The sequence below is a fragment of the Hemiscyllium ocellatum genome, chromosome 38 (assembly GCF_020745735.1).
Source record: "Hemiscyllium ocellatum isolate sHemOce1 chromosome 38, sHemOce1.pat.X.cur, whole genome shotgun sequence".
In the NCBI taxonomy this organism is placed as follows: Eukaryota; Metazoa; Chordata; class Chondrichthyes; order Orectolobiformes; family Hemiscylliidae; genus Hemiscyllium; species Hemiscyllium ocellatum.
In genome coordinates this window covers 30,762,764-30,786,478 of record NC_083438.1, presented here as the reverse complement: position 1 = coordinate 30,786,478, position 23,715 = coordinate 30,762,764, and the positions used below count along the sequence as shown (strand labels likewise).

General features: G+C 41.2%; 1 protein-coding gene across 4 annotated transcripts in view; it reads right to left on the bottom strand.

The window, feature by feature from the left end:
* Window positions 1-349: 349 nt before the first annotated feature.
* The window catches only part of LOC132833949 (sialic acid-binding Ig-like lectin 13), a 39,808-nt gene continuing 16,442 nt past the window's right edge, over window positions 350-23,715 (bottom strand). For all 4 annotated transcript variants that reach the window (XM_060852637.1, XM_060852639.1, XM_060852638.1 and 1 more), the window contains 8 exons: window positions 23,046-23,411; window positions 17,385-17,753; window positions 16,297-16,590; window positions 14,270-14,551; window positions 13,434-13,530; window positions 10,811-10,895; window positions 10,052-10,141; window positions 350-5,240 (listed from right to left, as the gene is read on the bottom strand). In XM_060852637.1, coding sequence (XP_060708620.1) covers window positions 5,133-5,240; window positions 10,052-10,141; window positions 10,811-10,895; window positions 13,434-13,530; window positions 14,270-14,551; window positions 16,297-16,590; window positions 17,385-17,753; window positions 23,046-23,411 — 1,691 coding nt within the window. In that variant the 3' untranslated portion in view covers window positions 350-5,132. The remainder of the gene's footprint in view (window positions 5,241-10,051; window positions 10,142-10,810; window positions 10,896-13,433; window positions 13,531-14,269; window positions 14,552-16,296; window positions 16,591-17,384; window positions 17,754-23,045; window positions 23,412-23,715) is intronic.

Here is a 23,715-nt window from a genome sequence, read left to right as displayed (position 1 = left end):
TGTGATGAGGTGGTGGCAAGAAAGACTGGCAGCAGCCATCTCTATCAAGATAGCGCACTCAACATCAAGGCCCTAATCACCCAGATATCTCCAACAATATCTCCACTGGCAACCCGATTCCCACCAGAGATCCCCAGATGAACAGTGGAAACACTGTGGGTAGATAAATCTCAAGGTCCTGATGGACTTTATTCCAGGGTCTTAAAGGAGGTAGTGAATGAAATAGTAATGTGATGGTATCAATTTCCAAAATTGTTAGATTCTGGAAAGGTTTGTTTTGAAACAGACCAAACGCTCTCAAAATATATTAAGAAGATAGTCTTTGCTGTATTTTTTTCTTCTTATTTAAAGGCAAGTGTCAGGTGTTGCATTCCAGGACCAATTCAATTGGTCAAACTACCGGTCACTAAGCACAACACACTTTATTCATATACTCTAGTCAAAATACAACAAAATAAAGATGAAATTGGAATAACAAATCTATTGGACAACTTAACAGATAAGAGATTATTTAAATATTAAGCAGTATAGTACAATATAGTAACATCCCATAAACCTAGGCAGTAAAATGGACTGTCTTCCATACAGTTCTCCTGTCTAGGAGGAAAAACATCAACAGCAAATTCTCAGGGAGAAAGCAGCAGGAAATGACATCTTCGAAACCCAGCTTCAACACTCCAGAAAATGCTACTGATTGGCACCTTTCTTCATTTTAAAATAAAGGACAAAATATATCTCTTAAAGACAAAGTATCATCACAGGTTCCACTTGACTGGTAAGTTGCAAGTATAACTGCAGTGTTCAAGAAGAGAGGGAGGCTGAAAACAGGGGACTGCAGGCCAGTTAGATTAAAATCTCTAGTGAGGAAGGGGTTTCGATCAGTCATTGAGCAAGTTATAGCTGGACATGTGAATATTTCAAAGTGATCACAAACATTCAGCATGGTTTTGTGGAGCGGAAATTGTGTTTAAACAATTTATTGTTCTTTGAAAGAAATGTAGATAAAGGTGAGCTTGTTAATGTTCTGAACTTGGACTTCCACAAGGCATGTGGCAAGGTGTCATACAAAATGTTAACTTACACACACCCTCCCACACACAAACGCAAAAAAGACAGAGTCCCCATTGTCCTCACCTACCACCCCACCAGGCACTACATCATGCTTAAACACTTCCGCCAACTCCAACTAGACCCCACTACCAAGGACGCCTTTCCCTCCCAACCCCTCTCTGCCTTCCACAAAGACCATTTCCTTTGCCAATCCTTGGTTTGTGTCCCTCTCCCCATCAACATCCCTGAAATCCCAGGTACCTTCACCTGCAACCGGCAAAGATATAAAACCTGCCGCACACCATCCCCTTCATCTCCATCTGGGGCCCCAAACATTCCTTCCAAGTGAAACAGAGGTTCATCTGCCTCTCCTCCAACGTAGTTTACTGTATCTGGTTATCCTGATGTGATCTCTACATTGTGAGACCAAACGTAAACTTAGGGAATGGTTCGCTGAGCATCTTAGCTGGGCCAGGGGCTGACTGAACCTCCCAGTCACCATCCATTTTAATTCCCCTTCCTACTTCCTTTCTGACTTGACCATCCTTGGTTTCCTCCATTGCCACAACAAGTCAAACCACAAATTGGAAGAACAACATCTCATCTTCCGCCTGGGCAGCCTGCATTGAGTTCTCAAATTTCAAAATAAAACCTCCCTCCGCCTCCCTTCCATTTCTCTCAGCCACCTATCTGATTCATCCCTCACATCAACCAACCAGATTGCACCCTGTACCTGTCTCCATCTCACTAACTTCTCCCCTCATCCCCTTTATCTGCAGCTCCCCTTACACTCACCCCCAGTCCTCAAGATGGGTTATATCTGAAACAGCGACTTCTGTACCTCCTGATGCTGCCTCACTTGCTAAATTCTCCCAGCTTCCTGTTCGTCTACTGTACACATAAACTTATGACAAAAAAACGAAGCATATTAGCATGGATAACACAAAGTTAAAGTCATTATAATTTTAGCAGAACAAAGACTGCTCTTGCTTAGCTCATTGGCTGATCAGTTGATTAGAATGGATAGAAGACTGGCTGGCCAGTTGAAATCAGAGTTTGCATGAAAAGGTCCTTTAATAATTGACAGGATGTGATGCATGGAGTTTGTTGGGGACTGTAGTGATGCCTCAACACTTTACATTTTACATAAATGATTTAGATGAGAGGACCCAAGGCATGAATTTGAGAGTGGCAAAAAGACAGGTCAGAAAGTATAGTGTGGAATGGTCATGAGGAGGTTTCAGGCTGAGCGAGGGGCAAAGGGCTGGCAAATGTAATACAATGTGGGAAAATGTAAATTTGTTTCCTTTGGCAGGAAGAATAACAAAAGTAGCTTAAACAGAGAACAACTGCAGAATTCAGGAGTGCAGAGGGATCTCAGTGTTGTGATGCCTGACTCAAAAAGTATGAATATGCAAGCACAGCATGTAATTTGGGAGGCTAATGAAACACCGTCCTGTATTATGAAAGGACTTGGATGCAAAGTTAAGAATATTATGCTTCAATTATACAGAGCATTGGTGAGACCGCATCTCAATGTAGAGTATAGACTGAGTGAGTGCTACACTACTGAGGATCATTACTAAGATAGTGGTGCGTTATTGGTGGGTCAGTACTGCTATTGGCTTAATTCTTTGATCCTCAATTTATCCACCGTGACTTCAAAATTATTAAATACAAAATTGCAAACTTGATCTGAGTGCATTGCTACGAGTAGTCTGTAATGAGAACGTTCTTCAGAGCTTAAGACGTAGGAGCAGAAATTAGGCCATTCAGCCCATTGAGTCTGCTCCACCATTCAATCATGGTGGATAAGTTTCTTAATCCATTCTCCCACTTTCTCCCCATAACCCTTGATCCTTTTGATATTCAAGAACCTATCTGTCTCAGTCTTAAACATATTCAATAACCTGCCTTCCACAGCCTTCTGTAGCAATGAATTCACGACTCTCTGGCTGAAGAAGTTTTTCTTCATCTCGGTTTTAAAAGGTCTTTCCTTTACTCTAAGGCTATGCCCTCGCATTCTAATCTCTCCTACTAATGGAAGCAACCCCCAACATCTACTCTGTCCAGGCCCTTCAGTATTCTGTCAGTTTCGATTAGAACCCCTCATCTTTCTAAACTCAGAGTCGTCAAATGATCCTCATACGTTAAGCTCTTCATTCCTAGGACCATTCTCGTGAACTTCCTTTGAACACCCCCCAGGGCAGTACATCCTTCCTGAGATATGGGGCCCAAAACTGTGCACAGTACTCCAAATGTGGTCTGATCATACTTGATTTGTTCATTACTATTTCAACTGAGATTGTCTCCAAAAGGATGGTCTTAGGAAGTGATTTATAGAATCATAGAGTTATACAGAATGGACGCAGACCCTTTGGTCCAACTCGTGCATGCCAACTAGATATCTGAAACTGATCTCATCTCATTTACCCTTATTCCCTTAAACCTTCTTATTCATGTATCCTCTTAAATGTTGTAATTGTACCTGCTTCTATGTCTTCTGGCAGCTTCTTCCATACACACACCACCCTCTGTGTGAAAAAGTTGCCCCTTAGGTTCCCTTTGAATCTTTCCCCTCTCAACTTAAACTTATGCCTTCTATTTTTGGACTTTTCTGCCCTGGGAAAAAGACCTTGGCTACTCAACCTGTCCATGCCCCATATAATTGTTTATATCTCTATCAGGTCACCCCTCAGCCATAGTCATAATAATAAGAATATGATGGTGTCCTGTTTTTAAAAATTAATTCACAGAATGAAGATGTTGCTGGCTAGATAATTTCAACATCATCATTAGATTCCTAATTCCAGATTTTATTCAAATTGTACCATCCACCTGGCAGGATTTGAACGTGGGTCCACAAATATTATCTGGAGGAATAGTCTAGTGATAGTACCACTAGGCCACCATGTCCCTGACTGATTTGGTGATGATCCTGTCTATTTAGTAACATCAGACAGAATGGTTCTGCGATATCTGGTATGCAGATTGAAAGTGCTGATTTGATTACATGTTGAGGTTCACCCACAATGTTGCAAGGATGGTATGATTTAAAAAAAAATGCACCACATCATTGTGAATGCCCATCCAGTAAAAATGAGGGCTTATCAATGTTTGAGATTTCCATGATCTTTACCTCATATCAGAGAAATTTGATCTGCTGCCAACAAGATCTCCTTGTGGTATCCAGATGGTATCAGTATCTGAGGGACAACCGTCCATTCTTCTTTGCGAAGTCTGTGAGGAAGTCTTCACTGACTAATATTAACCTGTTGAACTCAGGAGAGAGATTGACTGCAAACCACAAAGGTTTACTTCCACAGAATAATTGGTTTTTGAATTGAAAAGCAAGATTATAAAGAGTTGCTGGACAATCATTAATATAGAGTTGAAAGGAAAGGACAGGTTAGGTTATAGGAGAATCTTGAAGGAGGAGAGGGAGAAGCAGGAGTTTTAAGAAGGTGAAGAGTTGATGTTTAGAGGGGAAGGGAGTGAATAGGAGACTTAAAAGAGAAAGGACCAGTTCCTGAACAGAGAACCATCACACTGTTGACTGGAATGAGAACCAGGAGGTTATGTTGGGTGATCAATGGTTTAGTGGGAACTGAATCCAAGGAACTGGAGCAGGCTTTCATTGACGGTGAGCTCGGAGAGGACTTGAGAGACCATAGGAGGGAAATAGTGAGAAAGGAGAGTTCTGGGCGAGGGGAATAGTCACAGATCATTCATCCAGTAGATGAGTGAAAGAGAGGGAACCAGCACGGAGTTGAATGTGTCTGTCTAATCCTGATAGAAGTTTGATAAAATTCAAAAGACATTGACAAGCATAATGGAGAGATGGGACCTTGCTGTTGGAAGCAAAGTTGTTTAAAATTAAATCCAGACAGAAATATCTCAGATGCCAACACTCAACTCTGTGAAATGACACCACCTCTAAGAAACTCCAGTATATGATCTCGAGAGATTTCAAACTATTTCTTGGGGGTGATTTCAGCAGATTTTAGGAAGATAAGTTGGAGTTTTGAATGGTTCCCTCGATCTGTGTTGCCCCACATGAGTGTTATTTAGTTTTGCTCTGTTTAAATATTCCCATACACAGCCTCCTCATGAAAATTCCAGTTCGCATAGATATCATTGTCCTGATTTGCATTGCTATGATGATTCGTTTTCATTTCCTCAACTTTCCTCTGAAATAGAAACAGAGGGGAGAGAAGCAACAACCAGAATGATCAGTGTTCAATATTATTGACCGCAATAAATATTAATTATCAATACTGACTGAGGGTGAATATCGATACTAAATGTTTGGGGGGGTGGGGGGCAGGTGTTGATTATCAGTACTGAACGGTGTGGGCTTTGATGAGCGATTCTGAACAGTGTGGATTTTATTATCAATACTGAACGGTATCGGGTTTGATGATCGATACTGCACAGTCTGGGATTTGATTATCCATACCGAATGGGGTATGATTACCAATATTGAACAGTGTGTGGTTTGATGCGTGCTCCTGAACATGTGTGGCCATAAATTAATGAGTGGGAGAATGAATTTTGAGACTGAATAGTGTGGGAATGATTATCGATACTGAATGCTTTATGGTTTGATTATCGATGTTGATCATTGTGAGATTTACCAATACTGAAGTAGGTTTAATTATTGATACTGAAACAGATTTGATTATCGAATTATGTGGCCTTGACTATTTATAAAGGCTGGTATGGGGTTAGGATGTTCATGCTGTATGGTCTGGGTTTTGTTTGTTGATATGGAACAGTGTGGGGTTTGATTATTTATACTGAATTGGGTTTGTTGATTGATACTGAATGGGCTTTGATTTTCAATACTGAATGGGGTGTGATTATCAGTACTGAACTGTATGGGATTCGGTTATCACTACAGAATACAGTTCCTTTATTGATACTGAATGAGCTTTGATTGGCGTTACTGAATGGTGTGGAGATGATTATTGATTCTGAACAGAGTAGGGTTTGTTAACCGATATTGAATGGAGTTCAATTATTGACACTGATCGAACTTTCATTATATACTGAACACCATGGGATTTGATTATTGGTACTGAACAGTATGGCGTTTGATTATCAATACTGAACAGTGTGGCGTTTCATTATCAATACTGAACAGTGTGGGTTTGATTATCAATACTGAACAGTATGGCGTTTGATTATCAATACTGAACAGTACGGCGTTTGATTATCAATACTGAACAGTGTGGGATTTGATTATCAATACTGAACAGTATGGTGTTTGATTATCGATACTGAACAGTATGGCGTTTGATTATCAATACTGAACAGTGTGGGTTTGATTATCAATACTGAACAGTATGGCGTTTCATTATCAATACTGAACAGTGTGGGTTTGATTATCAATACTGAACAGTGTGGTGTTTGATTATCAATACTGAACAGTATGGTGTTTGATTATCAATACTGAACAGTATGGCGTTTGATTATCAATACTGAACAGTGTGGTGTTTGATTATCAATACTGAACAGTATGGTGTTTGATTATCAATACTGAACAGTGTGGCGTTTGATTATCAATACTGAACAGTATGGCGTTTGATTATCAATACTGAACAGTGTGGTGTTTGATTATCAATACTGAACAGTGTGGTGTTTGATTATCAATACTGAACAGTATGGTGTTTGATTATCAATACTGAACAGTGTGGCGTTTGATTATCAATACTGAACAGTATGGCGTTTGATTATCAATACTGAACAGTGTGGGTTTGATTATCGATACTGAACAGTATGGCGTTTGATTATCAATACTGAACAGTATGGCGTTTGATTATCAATACTGAACAGTATGGTGTTTGATTATCGATACTGAACAGTATGGTGTTTGATTATCAATACTGAACAGTATGGCGTTTGATTATCAATACTGAACAGTGTGGGATTTGATTATCAATACTGAACAGTATGGTGTTTGATTATCAATACTGAACAGTGTGGTGTTTGATTATCAATACTGAACAGTGTGGGTTTGATTATCAATACTGAACAGTATGGCGTTTGATTATCAATACTGAACAGTGTGGGTTTGATTATCAATACTGAACAGTATGGCGTTTGATTATCAATACTGAACAGTGTGGGATTTGATTATCAATACTGAACAGTATGGTGTTTGATTATCGATACTGAACAGTATGGCGTTTGATTATCAATACTGAACAGTGTGGGTTTGATTATCAATACTGAACAGTGTGGGTTTGATTATCAATACTGAACAGTATGGCGTTTCATTATCAATACTGAACAGTGTGGGTTTGATTATCAATACTGAACAGTGTGGTGTTTGATTATCAATACTGAACAGTATGGCGTTTGATTATCAATACTGAACAGTGTGGTGTTTGATTATCAATACTGAACAGTGTGGCGTTTGATTATCAATACTGAACAGTGTGGTGTTTGATTATCAATACTGAACAGTGTGGTGTTTGATTATCAATACTGAACAGTATGGTGTTTGATTATCAATACTGAACAGTGTGGCGTTTGATTATCAATACTGAACAGTATGGCGTTTGATTATCAATACTGAACAGTGTGGTGTTTGATTATCAATACTGAACAGTATGGTGTTTGATTATCAATACTGAACAGTGTGGCGTTTGATTATCAATACTGAACAGTATGGCGTTTGATTATCAATACTGAACAGTGTGGGTTTGATTATCGATACTGAACAGTATGGCGTTTGATTATCAATACTGAACAGTATGGTGTTTGATTATCGATACTGAACAGTATGGTGTTTGATTATCAATACTGAACAGTATGGCGTTTGATTATCAATACTGAACAGTGTGGGATTTGATTATCAATACTGAACAGTATGGTGTTTGATTATCAATACTGAACAGTGTGGGTTTGATTATCAATACTGAACAGTATGGCGTTTGATTATCAATACTGAACAGTGTGGGTTTGATTATCAATACTGAACAGTATGGCGTTTGATTATCAATACTGAACAGTGTGGGATTTGATTATCAATACTGAACAGTATGGTGTTTGATTATCGATACTGAACAGTATGGCGTTTGATTATCAATACTGAACAGTGTGGGTTTGATTATCAATACTGAACAGTATGGCGTTTCATTATCAATACTGAACAGTGTGGTTTTGATTATCAATACTGAACAGTGTGGTGTTTGATTATCAATACTGAACAGTATGGTGTTTGATTATCAATACTGAACAGTATGGCGTTTGATTATCAATACTGAACAGTGTGGTGTTTGATTATCAATACTGAACAGTATGGTGTTTGATTATCAATACTGAACAGTGTGGCGTTTGATTATCAATACTGAACAGTATGGCGTTTGATTATCAATACTGAACAGTGTGGGTTTGATTATCGATACTGAACGGTATGGCGTTTGATTATCAATACTGAACAGTATGGTGTTTGATTATCGATACTGAACAGTATGGTGTTTGATTATCAATACTGAACAGTATGGCGTTTGATTATCAATACTGAACAGTGTGGGATTTGATTATCAATACTGAACAGTATGGTGTTTGATTATCAATACTGAACAGTGTGGGATTTGATTATCAATACTGAACAGTATGGTGTTTGATTATCAATACTGAACAGTGTGGGATTTGATTATTTATATTGAATAGTGTATGATTATTGTTAGAAAACAGCATGGAGTTTGATTATCGATAGTGAATCAGGTTTAATTATCGATACTGAACAATGTGGCTTTGAATATTCATAAAGATCAGGTTGGTATATAAATATCACTGCTGTACAGTGTGGATTTTGATTATTGATAAATGTCAGTGTGCGATTTGATTATTAATAATGACAGGCTGAGGTTTAATTATTGAAACAGAACAATATGGAGTTTAATTAATGATACTGAATGGTATGGAGTTTGATTATCGATATTGAACGGTGTGGGGAGTGATTTTCAATACTGATTGGATTTGATTATTGATACTGAATGAACTTGATTATTGAACTGTGTGGAGATGATTATCAATTCTAAATGGGATATGATTATCGATATTGAACGGGTTGGGGTCTGATGCGTGCTCCTGAACATGTGTGGAGTTAGATTAACGATACTCAGGGGAAGATGATTACCAATATTAAATGGTTTGGGGTTTGGTTGTCAATACTGAATGGTTTGGGGTTTTCTTATCAACACTAAATGGTTTGAGGCTTGGTTTTAATGCTGAACAGTTTGAGGTTTGGTTATCAACACTGAATGGTGTGGGATTTGATTATCGATACTAAATCAGGTTTGATTATCCGTACTGAAAGATGTGGCCTTGACTGTTAGTGCATAAAGGTCCATATGCACTTTGAATATTAATATTGTATGGTCTGGTAATTATTGATAGATAATGGTGTGGAGTTTGATTGTCAATACAGAACAGTATTCGGGTTTAATGATCTATATTGAATGGAGTTTGTTGACTCAATTTTGAATGTTATGGTTTTAATTATCGACACTGAATGGACTTTGGTTTTCAATACTGGGTGGGTGAAGTTGTTGATCCTGAACAATATTGGATTTGACTGTCAACACTGAGCAGTGTTGGGTTTGACTAGCAATACTGAGCAGTTGAGTTTGATTATCGATACTGACAGTGATGGGTTGGATTATCAACACTGAATGCTGTAGGGTGTGATTATCAACACTGAACGGTGTAGGGTGTGATTATCAACACTGAACGCTGTAGGGTGTGATTATCAACACTGAATGGTGTGGGGTGTGATTATTGATACTGAATAGTGTGAACTTTGATTATCATGTACAGAACAAGGTGGGGTTTGATTATTGATTCTGAATAGTGTACATTCCGCATTTTGTTTTGAGTTAGGGTTGAGCTGTGCCATTGATTCCAGACACATGATTAGACCACACACTTCAATATCAGACCCAGAAGAGGAGGTAAGCAACGTTGTATCCTATGGTATGTGACTCACCTTCTGACTCTCACAGTTTTCAGAAGCAATTTCTTGATATTCATGTGTACAGCGTCTAGCTTTAGTTTCTTCTTTCATCATCCTTCTCTCCTGTATTACAAACAGAATGGACACAGCAAAAATGAGCAGGATCTGGATCTGAAAATGTGTTGCTCCAAAGGCGCAGCAGGTCAGGCAGCATCGAAGGAGCAGGAGAATCGACGTTTCGGGCATAAGCCCTTCTTCAGGAAAGGGCTCATACCCTAAACGTCAAATCTCCTGCTCCTTGGATGCTGCCTGACCTGCTGCGCTTTTCGATTAACACATTTTCAGCTCTGATCTCCAGCATCTGCAGTCCTCACTTTCTCCTAGGATCTGGATCTGCTCTAGTTATTGTTAGAAGAAGTTCCAGATGATCTAACTCCCCTTCTTGTAAAGAAATGCTTCCTGACATCACACCTGTATGCCCTGGCTGTGATTTTTAAGGATCCTGTTCTTGATCCAGACTTTTCCCTAGACCTCTTCATCTGATGGGATAGACTCTGCACTCTGGAGTCCTTAAATAATTGGAAACATTTTGGTTTGGTCACAAGGAAACCCGTCCATGAAATTTGAATAGAATGATGTTCTGCTGGATAAACTTGAGCTCTACACCCAGATCACATGAACAACTAGAAACCTTTGAAGACGTCCAACATTGGAAATTGCCTTTGCAAGTCACAACATCAACAAAGGAAAATGTTGGTCATGTCAATGAATTCCAATAATTATATTACTTACCTTTGACCTGTCTGACTGTTCTCCTGGGGTGTTTCTGTTATCATCCTTGGTGTGGGCTGAATGGTCTCTTCCTGTGGTTCTCATTCTGTGTGTATTGAATTGAAAACAGTAGATGTTTCATTCTGGGTCAGATCAGGAAGTTGGGAAGGAAGTGACATGCTTTTATGCTGATATGCAGGATCTTTATCTTTCGTTTTTTGTAAAATGTTAAGCCTTGCATCCTGACTCTGTGACGATATTGCAGTGCACAATGTACAACTTACAGATTGGCCAAGGGCCAAAGACTAAAATACTTAGTAGAAGACTCACTTCACCCAAGGATTCCTGAAGACCATCAAAGACACTTAAATAGAAGAGGATGAAATAATGGTCTCCTTTGATGTAACAGCCCTGTTCGCATCAATCAACATCAACCTGGCCAAGGAAGACGACACTATTCGAAGACCCAAAGGCACATACACCAAACACCACCAACTTCATCAGCAAGGACAGTTTAGTCAAGCTAGTGGACCTATGCCTTACCACTCACTTCACCTTCAACTACAAAACATACAGACAAATCAACAAAACTCCCATGGGATCTCCAATATCCGGGTTCTTAGCAGAGACAGTAATGCAGAGACTCAAACAAATACTCTGCCAACTGTCAACCCCAAACTTTGGGTCCACTACATGGATGGCACCTTTGTCATCACTAAATGAAACAAATTAGAGGAAACCTTCAAGACCATCAATAATACCCTTTAGTGGCATAAAATTCACTAAAGAGGAGGAAAACAACAACAAAATGCTATTCCTAGATGTCACAGTTGAACGAACAGCCAATGGGGAACTTCAAACCAACACCTACAGGAAAACAGCACATGTGGACCAAATATTGAACAACAGGAGCTCTTGCCCCAACATCCACAAGTGAGGCAGCACCAGAACATTATTCCAATGAGCCACCACACACTTCAGCACAGAGCAGAAGAAAATCACCTACACAGAGTATTCAAAAAGAACGAGTAACCAATGGACACAGTCCACCAATTTCTCAGCAGCAAACCCAAACAAGCAGACAAAACATGTCCAGAAACCCTAGCCACTCTCCCCTACATCTCGGAAATGACTGCCAGACTACTCAGACCCCTTAGCATCATGATAGCCCACAAACACACCAACACACTAAAGGAGCAGCTCATGAATTTGAAAGACCCTATACAGACAACAAGCAAAACTAATGTCATTTACAAAATACCGCGCAAGGAGTGTAACAAACACTACATTGAACAAACAGGCAGAAAACTAGCCACCAGGATACATGAACATCAACTAGCCACAAAATAACCTGACCCTCTCTCATTAGTACCCTCACATACAGATGAGGAAGGACACCACTTCGACTGGGACAACACATCCATCCTAGGACAAGCCAAACTGAGACAAGCATGAGAATTCTTAGAAGCATAGCATTCCAACCGAAACTCTATCAACAACACACTGATTTGGACCCGATTTTCTACCCCCTGAGAAAAAGAACAGGATGTGACATCACTATAGGACATGACGTCACCACAGGAAATGACATCACCAACCCAAATAAACCCAAACCTATAAATAGAAAGCAGGAATCATCAGCAATGCTTCGTCTGGAGGCTCAGTGAAGATGTTACCTAGTATGATGACAAGATGTCTGAAAATAAACCTTCTAGCTCAGTGAGCCAACCTATACCCATTGCAGCGTAAGGCTAGACAGTCATTGACATTGAGTTTAAGAAGTAAAAATCACACAATCAGGTAGCTAGCAAATGAAGGAGAAGTGCTGTGAAAGCTTGGACTTCCAAATAAAGCTGTCAGATTATAATCTGATGTGGTGTGACATTTAACGTTGTCTATCCCAGTCTAACATTGGCACCTCCACATCACTGTGTTTCAGTTCACTGCTCACTCCAGAAGATGAAGAAGAAATTTCCCAAAGATCAGTGCTGTTTAACACAGTGAGAAACTGGACAATGTGCAAGAGGGTGAGGGAGAGACAGAGAGAGTGAGAAAGAGAAAGAGGGAGAAACAGATAGCAGCAGTAGAAAAAGGAAGTTGAATGAGTCAGGGATAATGGAAAGGGATGCATCCAGTTAAGAAAGAGAGGCTTGCATTTATATCATTCCTTTCACAACCTCGTGATGTTATAAGACATTTTATAATCTGGCTGGCTGACTTGGGAAGTTACAGTACTGAGGGTGGGCTGCATTGTTGGATAAGATGTGAAACCAACCCCCCAAGCGTTGTTGTGAATGATCTTGTGACCACAATTTGAACGAAGTGCAGTGGGTTGTCTCCGGACCCTGCAGCAATATTGCTATGTAAGGCCGGACAGACACTGACATTGAGTTATAGTTCACAGCCCCCTCCAGAGGGCGAAGAAAGATCAGAAACCAAAATAGATCCATCTACCAGCATCACTAGAAACTGATTATCTGGATCATTGTCACTTCGCTACTTTTGGAAGGTTGCTGCATGTAAATTGACTGCTATGTTTCCTCTAACACAACACATGAGAAATACTTTATGGACTGAGAGATGCTATGAGATAAAACTGTAGAATTGCAAATTCAAAAACAGCAAATTGAAGCTTGGCACTTACTTTCTCACACACTTGTAGATGAAGAATCCACTCAGTCCAATACTCAAAGTGATTCCAGCTACTAAAAATCCTAGTTTCCATTCACGAAAATCTCTACCTGGAAAAGCAGGCAGTGGGTGACTCCAAAACAGTTTTAAAATGATGCTCAGTCTTACACGTAATTGTTCTATTGTGCCTTACTATTCACAAATGTTAAAAGTTAAATAAAAAATGTAAAATCCCAAACCACCTATTTTAGACCCGGGTTAATAGAAAGCAGGGACCAGGTGTTTGTATTTCACAAGAAACACTATTTCTTACAAGTCATGATTTGGGGATGGCGGTGTTGGGCTAGGGTGTTCAAAGTTAAAAATCACACAACACCAGCTTATAGTCCAACAGGTTTAATTGGAAGCACACTAGCTTTCGGAGCACGATACGTTTCTTGCATGGAGTCAGCTCCTGTTTCTTACAGTCTCACTTTCTCCCCCAGTAGCTGTCAAACTGATTCAAACTTAAACAGATTCAGAAATTATCTGAGTGAGATATTAAAAATGTTGCAGCAAACCCTGCCTTTACTTCTCAGCATTATTGTAAGTAGCTGCCATTGACATTCTTATTCCACTGACACAAATCAAATTTCATCACAAATAAATGTACAACTCAGGGGGCAGGTGCCCGCAAATTCCATGTAGCATTTTCTTAACAAAGAGTTTCCATTCTATCCACATTGAATTAAAGCTCATATTCATAGTTCAGTGCACCAGAGAGAGAGAGGACCAATCACTTTCCTCTATAGGGAAATACAAATGTATTCATATGTGTGTGAGCAATTTTGAAGTCTTGTGTATACTCACATTCCACAGCGATAGTTAAGGATCCCTCCATTATTCCATGTTCATTCTCTGCCACACACTGATAGTCTCCCGTCTCCATACACGTAATGGAAGAAATCTCCAACCACAGCTCATTGTTGGAACTTGTTCTGTTCAATGTGACATTAAGATGTCTCCACGTCAGGTTAGAAGCTGGGAAGCTCTCAACAGAGCAGGTTATCACTGCGGAATTCCCCTCAATTATGTTGATTGATGAAGCTTTAATCACAGCAGGAGAAGTAATTGAGAGATTCTGTGGCGAGTCTAAAAGCAAGGGAAGAGAATATTGTGAGCAAAGTGTGCAGCAAGTCTCCATATCTATCTAGTAATTGAGAGATCCTGCAGTGCATCTGAAAGCAAAAAGAGATCAGCTCACACATTTTCAGTGAAAGGAACTTTGAGAGACTATGAGAACAATAAAAAAAGTGACATCAGTGTCAGTTACTTCATGCATATAATGCAGACTGACACTTTAGTTCAGTATCAGAGGTTCAGTACTGAAGGAGTGCCACGTTGTCAGAAGGTCAGTACTGAGACAGCACTGCCCTGTCAGAAAGTCAGTACTGAGGGACTGCTGCGCTGTCTGTTGGTCAGTTCTGAGGGGATGGCATATTGTCAGAGGGTTATTGTTGAGGGAGTGCTGCACACCTTAGTCATCGATCATAGTCCCAGATGCTTTCTCAAGAAATTTAACTGATCCTTTGGCACCATTCAGTCCTGAGTTCTTAATGTAAAACTGAGAATAGAGTGCCAGATGCTCTGAAGAGTGGCAATCTCATACACGACGCCATTTTATTCTTTCTTTACAGAAGGACAATGTATTTCTGACAAGAGATTCTGATCAACACTGCTTCAGGAATGAGACCAAACTGCCATTCTGACTGAAAATATGCTGCTGGAAAAGCGCAGCAGGTCAGGCAGCTTCCAAGGAGCAGGAGAGTCGACGTTTCAGGCAAGAGCCCTTCTTCAGCTATTCTGACTGCCTATGAAGATCAGATTCAGAGACGAGGAAGGAAGCAGTGGGTTTGGTGTGGGTGAAATATGGTGTCAGGTCCTGAGTGAGGGAATGGGGGGAGCAGGGCAAAGAATGAGCATGTGAAAGAGAGGTGTCAGATCAGGATTGGGGCTGGGAGAGAGCGCGGGTGACCGGTCAGGGACTGGAACTGGCGATAAGTGTATTTGTTGATGGGGGAGGTGATGTGGAGGTGGGTAAGTATAGAGTCAATTGAATTGTTCCTCAGGAAAAAGGTCAGTAAATAATCTAACTTTCCCTCAATAACTATTTTACTTAATTCCATCAGAATCTTTGACTTCTCCAATGTAAATAGGTAAGTTCAAAGGTTACGTGAAGAGGCAAATTACTGAATCAAATCTTGAATTTCCAAGATAGTACTGTTGGAGTCTTGTCCCTATGAGCAATGTCCATCTGTGCTGCAGTAATAACTGTCTGGCCAGCAGCTATCCGAGCCTTAGTGTACAGCATTAAATATGGCTCCACTGATGGACAATATTGAAGCAATAATCTTGACTGAGCTAACAACTACATAGGAAATAAGTTTGGAATAGGTTTGCCCACATGCTGTGGTCACATGATCAACTCAAATGGGCACAACATTTTCAATTAGAAAGATTTGTGGAAATCTTTGCTGAATCCCAGGAAAACGTGCTGAGCAATCAGAGTCATTTTGCCAGTTCTCAATGTTATCTGTTAAATGAGACATTTAACGGTTCCTGCTGCCAGGACATAGTCAGTGCAAACCACCATCCTCCATTCAGCAGCCCTTTCACTTGCTTTGGGAATTGTTTTTTACCTTGATAGAGTATTTTCTTGTGTTTCAGTCCTAATGAGTGCAAGAGGCAAGACTTCATATAGATGCCTCTTTTCAGCAATTATTACAGTTCTCAATGGTCACTTTTTATTTGTAAAAAACTAGAGTGCTGCTTGTGGGACGTGGCTTTGCCTATTTAGCTTATTGTTCCATTGTAGAATGAATGAAGTCCATACTTACATTGCACTGTCAGTGTGAGGGTCTCCTCTGATGAAACAGTTGGATAACTCACTTTGCAGGTGAGAGTTTGTCCCTGGTGTCTGGGGGATGGGATCAGGCTCAGAACAGAAGTATAGATCAGAGTGACTCCGTGCTGAGTTTCAGTGTTTGAGACTGATCCAGGTACGGCAGTGGGAGTATCCCAGGTTAAGACAGGAGCTATCCCACTGCACGTTGTGTTGAAGGTGCAGCTTAGGTTCACACGCTTCCCCGCGATAATTTCCTCAGGGACTATCATGGGTTTATCTGTGAAATCTAACACAATAGATCCTTTTAGGTAAATATAACATGAAGCATCAACTCAAATAGAAATCACAGTCCTATGCGAGAAAGCACTTTTCCCAGCATGATATAAGAACTGAGCACAATTAATACAAGTAAAGACTTCCTTTGTTTCTGACTTGAAGTGTATGTCACTCGGTTAAACGCACCTTCACTCTGACACCCATGAGTGAACAGTACTGGGTGAGGTGGGGGAACAGCTCAGAGCCCATGGAGAACAGGCTCCTCACATTCTTCAAGATCTGCCATATTCCAATTAACTCCTGCATGCAGCAGGGCAGCACCTATTTGTAACAATCTCAGCCAGAAAAATGGAACATGCAATCAGATTTTTGTCAAAGTTCTGGTTTTAGGGCTTGCCATGTAATATTTGGCTGTTGTGAATTCTTCATGGCAGCAGCAACTCCAATTAAAGAATTACATTATTATCTATGGAACTCTTTGGAATACCCTGAGATGGTGAAAGGCGAGACAGAAATGTGAGTCTATTTTGTCTTTTTAAGACCTTTACACAGGGTTAGAGGAATAAGTAAGAGTGGATTACCTTATTGCATTGATGGACTTAGTCAATACATTGAATCATTAACCTTCAAGTCAGTATCAGAGGTTTATCCAGGACTGAACTGGAAGCTACCTCCCGGTTACTGAAAATCAGACGTGGCGTGATCACACACTGTGTTTTGTGTTACTATCACATGTCACAATTTATGTTGTTTCCCGTTGAGCGTTGGATGCGAGCTATTGAGCAATTATAACACAGCACTTACGGGAAACATGAAGCTGGGTTGCAGGATAATAGTTAAAACTGGGGCCATTTTCAAATTCTACTCTGAAAAAATAAGGTCCTGCATCTTCTCGTCTGATGTTGGTTATATTCAGAGAACAGTCTCCATCTTTGAGGTTTCCAGATAGCCGGATCCGATTGCGTAACCGTGGTAACTCATGATTGTGATCCTTGGAGTGAAAGGCTATGGGAGCCCTGGGCTTCTGGTTCTCACTGTTAAACCAGACTCCGTTGCGTGGTTCATTTTCCAGACATGATGGATAATTGTAATGACAAGGAATCTGTGCACAGGAACCTTCCTGCACTGTCACCTCTCCAGGAGTATCACGTTTCCATTCCTGTGACAGTCCAGCTAGGAAGAGAAACATTCAGATTTAGCACCAAGTGGCTTGTAGACTCCAAATTTACAGATGAGATTGGATTGGAGGGATGGTCAGTGTTGAGGTGGATTAGAACAAATTATTAGAGGGCACGATAAACTTGCAGATCACACTTGTAATTAGCAAAATGTGTTCCAACATTGTATTTATATGACACATTCAATCTACAAAATATAGAACATAGAACCGTTCTGAGGAAAGGTCACCAGGACTGAAAGTTAACACTGATTTCTCTGCACAGGTGCTGCCAGATCTGCTGAGCTTTTCCAGCAATTTCTCTTTTTTATAGAACAGTACAGCACAAGAACAGAGTCTTCAACCCACAATGTTGTACTGAACATGACACCAAATTACACTCGTCCCTTCTGTCTGCCCTTGGCCCATATCCCTTCATTTCTTGCATATTTATGTGCTATCGAAAAGTCCCTTAAACACCCCGATTGCATCTGCTCCACCACCATACCTGGCACCGCATTCCAGATTCTTATCTCTCAATGTGTAAAAAACTTGCCCCTCACATCTCTTTTGAACTTTGCCCACCTCACCATTAAATTCATACTCCCTGGTATTAGATATTTCAACTCTAGGAAAAAGCATTCTGACCATCAACCCTATCTATGCATCTTATAAATTCATAGAATTCTGTCAAGACTCCCCTCAGCCTCCGCTGCTCCAGAGAAAGAAAACTGAATTTTTCTGGCCTCTCCTAGTAGCTCACACCAGGCTGCATCCTGATAAATCTCCTGAACCTACTCTCTAAAGCCTCTGCATCCTTCTTGGGATCTGGCAATTAGAATTGAACACAATCCTCCATGTGTGGCCCAAACAAAGTCTTACAAAGCTGCATCATGTACTCAATTCCCCAACAAATAAAGGCAAGCATGCCATATGCCTTCTTCACCACCCTATCCATTCACCACCACTTTCGGGGAGTTAAGGATTTGAACTTCAAGATCCCTCTCTACTGCTGTTCAGAGTCCTGCCATTAACTGTATGCTTTCCTGAACATTTAACCTCCGAAAATAGTACCCTACACTTACTCAGATTAAGCTTCATCTTCCATTTCTTCATCCATATCTGCAATTGATCTGCATCCTGCTGTATCCTTTGACAACATTCTACGCTGTCCACAACTCCACTGAACTTTGTGCCTTCTGCAAACTTAGTAACCCGCCCCCCACCCCCCACCACCCCCCCACCAATTCAATATTTTTATCCAAGTCATTTTATATAAATTACAAACAACAGAGGTCCTCATATCGATCCTTGCTGACTTCCACCACTATCCTCTGCCTTGTATGGCCAAGCCAATTCTTAATCCAAGCAGCCAAGATACCATGTATCCCATGAATCTTAATCATCTTGATGAGCCTACCATGAGGGACCCTGCTGAAAGCAATGTAGACAACATCCACTCCTCTACCTTCTTTGATCAACTTCATCACCCCCTTGAAAAATTCAGTCAAGTTAGTCAGACAAGACCTGCTCCGCACAAAGCCATGCTGACTGTCCCTAATTAGGCCATGCTTTTCCAAATGCACACAAATCTCACTCTTAAGAAATCTCTCTAATAGTTTCCCAACCACTGATATGAAACTCACCAGTCTATAGTTTCCTAGATTATCCCCCAAGAAGGGATTCTTGAACAGAGGAACAATATTAGCTACTCGTCAGCCCTCTGACCTCTCCAGTGACTAGTGAGGATGCAAAGATCTTGGTCAAGACCCCAGCAGTCTCCTCGCTTAGCTTTCACAATAACTTGAGGGAAGATATCATTGGACCCTGGGGACATATCCATGATAATGTTCTTCAAGAGAACCAACACCAACATTGATCTCAATGTGTTCTGGAATATTAGCATGCTCCACACTAATCTCACTGTCCCAAGTTATTTTTAAAAAAACCAGAGCTGAAAATGTGTTGCTGGTTAAAGCACAGCAGGTTAGGCAGCATCCAAGGAACAGGAAATTCGACGTTTCGGGCCAGAGCCCTTCATCAGGAATGAGGAGAGTGTGCCAGGCAGGCTAAGATAAAAGGTAGGGAGGAGGGACTTGGGGGAGGGGCAATGGAGATGTGATAGGTGGAAGGAGGTCAAGGTGAGGGTGATAGGCCGGAGTGGGGTGGGGGCGGAGAGGTCAGGAAGAAGATTGCAGGTTAGGAGGGCGGTCAGGAAAAGTATACCAAGTCACATGAAGTGACGTTAGGGCAACTGATGAAAAGCCAAGGTGGTATTGGTGGAAAGGCAGATTACGAGAGAGATGCAAACAGTTTGCATCGAGTTATTGATTTGTTAAGTCAGTGGACGAAAGTTTGGCAAATGGAATATGTTGTGGGAAAATGCAAAAGTGTTCACTCTGGAAGAGAGAACTGGAGAACAGAGTATTTTTAAATGGATAAAAATTGCAGAAAACTGCAACACAAAGGATCGTACGGATTTTTCTGCACAAAACGCAGAAAGCTAACAGACATGGGCAGCAAAGGATCAGGAAGGCAAATGGAATGTTGGCCCTTATGTTAAGGGGGTAGGAGGATAAGAGTAGGGAAGTCTTACTGAAAATGTACAAGGTGTTGGTGAGATCACATCTGGAGCACTGCAAGCAGATTAGATCCTCTCATGTAAGGAAATATATCATTTCATTAGAGGTAGTTCAGAGAAGGTTCACTAGGATGATCCTTGGTATGGCGAGGTTGTTTTTGGGGAAAAGGCTGAACAGTTTGGGACTCTCCTCACTGTTGTTTTCAAAAAAGAGGTCATCTCATTGAAAGAAATAAGAAAGGACTTCTCAGGTAAATACTGAGATAACGTTTCCTCTCATAAGAAAGTCTGAGACAAGAGGGCCTAGTTGCAGAATAAAAAGGCACCTATTTAAGACTCAGATAAGGACGAATTTCTTATGTTGGAGGGTTGGAGGCTGAAATGTGTAGATTTTTGATTAGTTGAGGAATCAAGGGTTACAGAGAAAATTCAGGAAGTGGACATGAGGAATATTGAATCCGCCATGATCTTCCTGAATGGCAGAGCAGGCTCAATGGGCAGAATGGCCAACTCCTGTTCTAATTTCTTATGGTCTTAAGCAGGATATCAGAAGAGAATGGTGGGGGGGTGAGGGAGGGAATTCCTGAACTCCAGGCTCCAGGCAGCTAGAATGTCAATCCACCAATGGTGGGACGAGTAAAGACAAGTCTCTACCCAAGGACAGAACTCTGGATCTCCCATGGAGCTGAAGGAGATGATAAGAAGAGGGAAGCAACAAGGATGTGAATTAGAGAGCATAATTTAAGCTGAGAGGAGAAAGATTCAAAAGGGGCCAGAGGGGTGACTTTTTCACACAGTGGGTGGTTTGTATGTGGAATGAACTGCCAGAGGAAACAACAGTTACCACAGTAAAAAGGCTTTTGGACAGGTACATAAATTGGAAAAGTTTAGAGGGATATGGGCCAAATGCAGGCAAATGGGACTAGTCTTTATGAAATTTGGTCAGTATGGACGAGTTGGACTGAAAGATCTTTTCCCGTAGTATGACTCTGTGATTCTACGCTTGATGAGGAATGAGTGTAGGGCAGCAAATGCAATGGATGGTAGCAGGTCAGGACTTGCTGTAAAATGAGATTTGGGTTGTCTGGACTTCCTAGAGGGTAGAATGTGGAAGACCAGCCAGGAGTGTGTTAGAGCAGTGACACATGATGAGCCTGACACGGAGTTTGAAATTTCTGAGGAGTGGGAAGTCTTTTGTTGCAGATGCTGAGGGAGGGAAGCAGTGAAGATATCCTGGTGAGAGCAATCTTATGGCATTCTTATGGCGATGGAAAAGGACTTTGAAATAAAGGTGAAAGCGCTTAAATATTCAAAGGAGGAGAGCGTTCCAGAGGAGGCGGTCAGGTCGCAGTGCAGCAAAGAACGAAGACAATTACAGCACAGAAACAGGCCCTTTGGCCCTCCAAGCCTGCACCCATCCAGAGCCTCTGTCTAAACCTGTTGCCTACTTTCTAAGGGTCTGTATTCCTTTGCTCCCTGCCCATTCATATATCTGTCAAGAAATGATAGTATCATCTGCCACCGCTGCTGACAACGCATTATAGGCATCCACTACACTCTGCGTAAAGAACACTCCATGCATATCTCCCTTAAACTTTTCCCCTCTCACCTTGAACTCGTGACCCCTAAAAATCAAGACCCCACTCTGGGAAAAAGCTTCTTGCTATCCATCTGCCTATACCTCTCTAGGCCTCAATCAGGTCCCCCCCTCAATTTCCATCTTTCCAATGAAACTAATTCTAACCTACTCAACCTCCCTTCATAGCTAGCTCCCTCCATACCTGGCAACATCCTGGTGAACCCCCCCTCTGCACCCTCTCCAAAACACTCACATCTATTTGGTTACGTTGCGACCAGTATTCCAAATGTGGCCGAGTCAAAGTCCGACACAACTGTAACATGACCTGCCAGCTCGTGTACTCAATGCTCCATCCAATGAAGGAAAGCATGCCGTATGCCGTCTTGACCACTATCGACCTGCATTGTCACCTTCAGGGAACAATGGGCCTGAACACTCTGATCTCTCTGTACATCAATTTCCCCCAGGACTTTTCCATTTACTGCACAGTTCGCTCCTGAATTGGATCTTCCAAAATGCATCACCTCGCATTTGCCTGGATTGAACTCCATCTGTCATTTCTCTGCCCAACTCTCCAATCTATCTATATTTTGCTGTATTTTGTGACAATCCCCTTCATCTTCTGCTATCCACCAATCTTAGCGTCATCTACAAACTTGCTAATCAAACCACCTATACCTTCCTTGAAATCATTTATGTACATCACAAACAACAGTGGTGCCAGAAGGAATCCCCATGGAAACCACTGGTCACAGTTTTCCATTTTGAGAACCTCTCTTCCACTTCTATTCTGTCTCCTATTGCCCAGCCAGTTCTCTATCCATCTAGCTAGTACACCCTGGACCCCATGTGACTTCACCTTCTCCATCAGCCTACCAGGCTGATCTGATGATAAATGCCACATGGTCACCACACGTGTCTTTGGGGATGATGTTGCTGGATGACGCAAGGAAGGGAGGATGCATTAAAATTCATTGTCTGCAGCTCAGGTTCTAAGTTTATGGATCTGGTTAGAACAAATAGGTGAAACCCTCAAAGCCGCGTCACCTGATTAACGCAGCTATGAAACTAACAATTCTGACCTGACAGTGTGTCCTTTCCCTTTGAATGTACAATAGGGTTGTCAAGTAATTATAACTTAGCACTTACCAGAAACGTGAAGCCGGGTTACAGGTAAGTAGTTGTAACTATTCACATTGTCAAATTCTATCCTGAAATAATAAGGTCCTGCATCTTCCAGTGTGATGTCTTTTATAATCAAGGAACAATCTCCATCTTTCAGGTCTCCAGACAACCAGGTTCGATGGCGGAACCGTGCCAACTCGCGACTATGGTCCTTGGAGTGAAAGGCTGTTGATGATGTTTCCCCTTTGTCATTATTAAACCAGATTCCAATCCGCGGTTGGTTTGTCAGATGAGAAGGGTAAGTATAATGACATGGAATTTGTGCACAGGAACCTTTGTGTACCATCACCTCATCTGGAATGCGGACTTTCCACTCTTGTGCCAGTCCAGCTGGGGGGAGAAATATCAGTATTTAGCACTGGATGCCCTGTAGATCCACCAGACTTGATATTCACATCTTCCATCACTGGTACAAAGTGTCTGCAGTGTGGACCATCTACAGGACACACAAAAATCTGACCAAGGTTATGCAGTTAATGGAGGGAACCCTGGACACAGGAGTGGACAACTTCATTCTACATTGGCTCAAAGTTCTCATGCCCCTGTTTAGTAGTGCCAGTTTTCCATCCAACAGAGTGTCTAAAACATGTGCCGATGGAAATACATTCTAGGCTGATTTACAGGGCAGCACAAT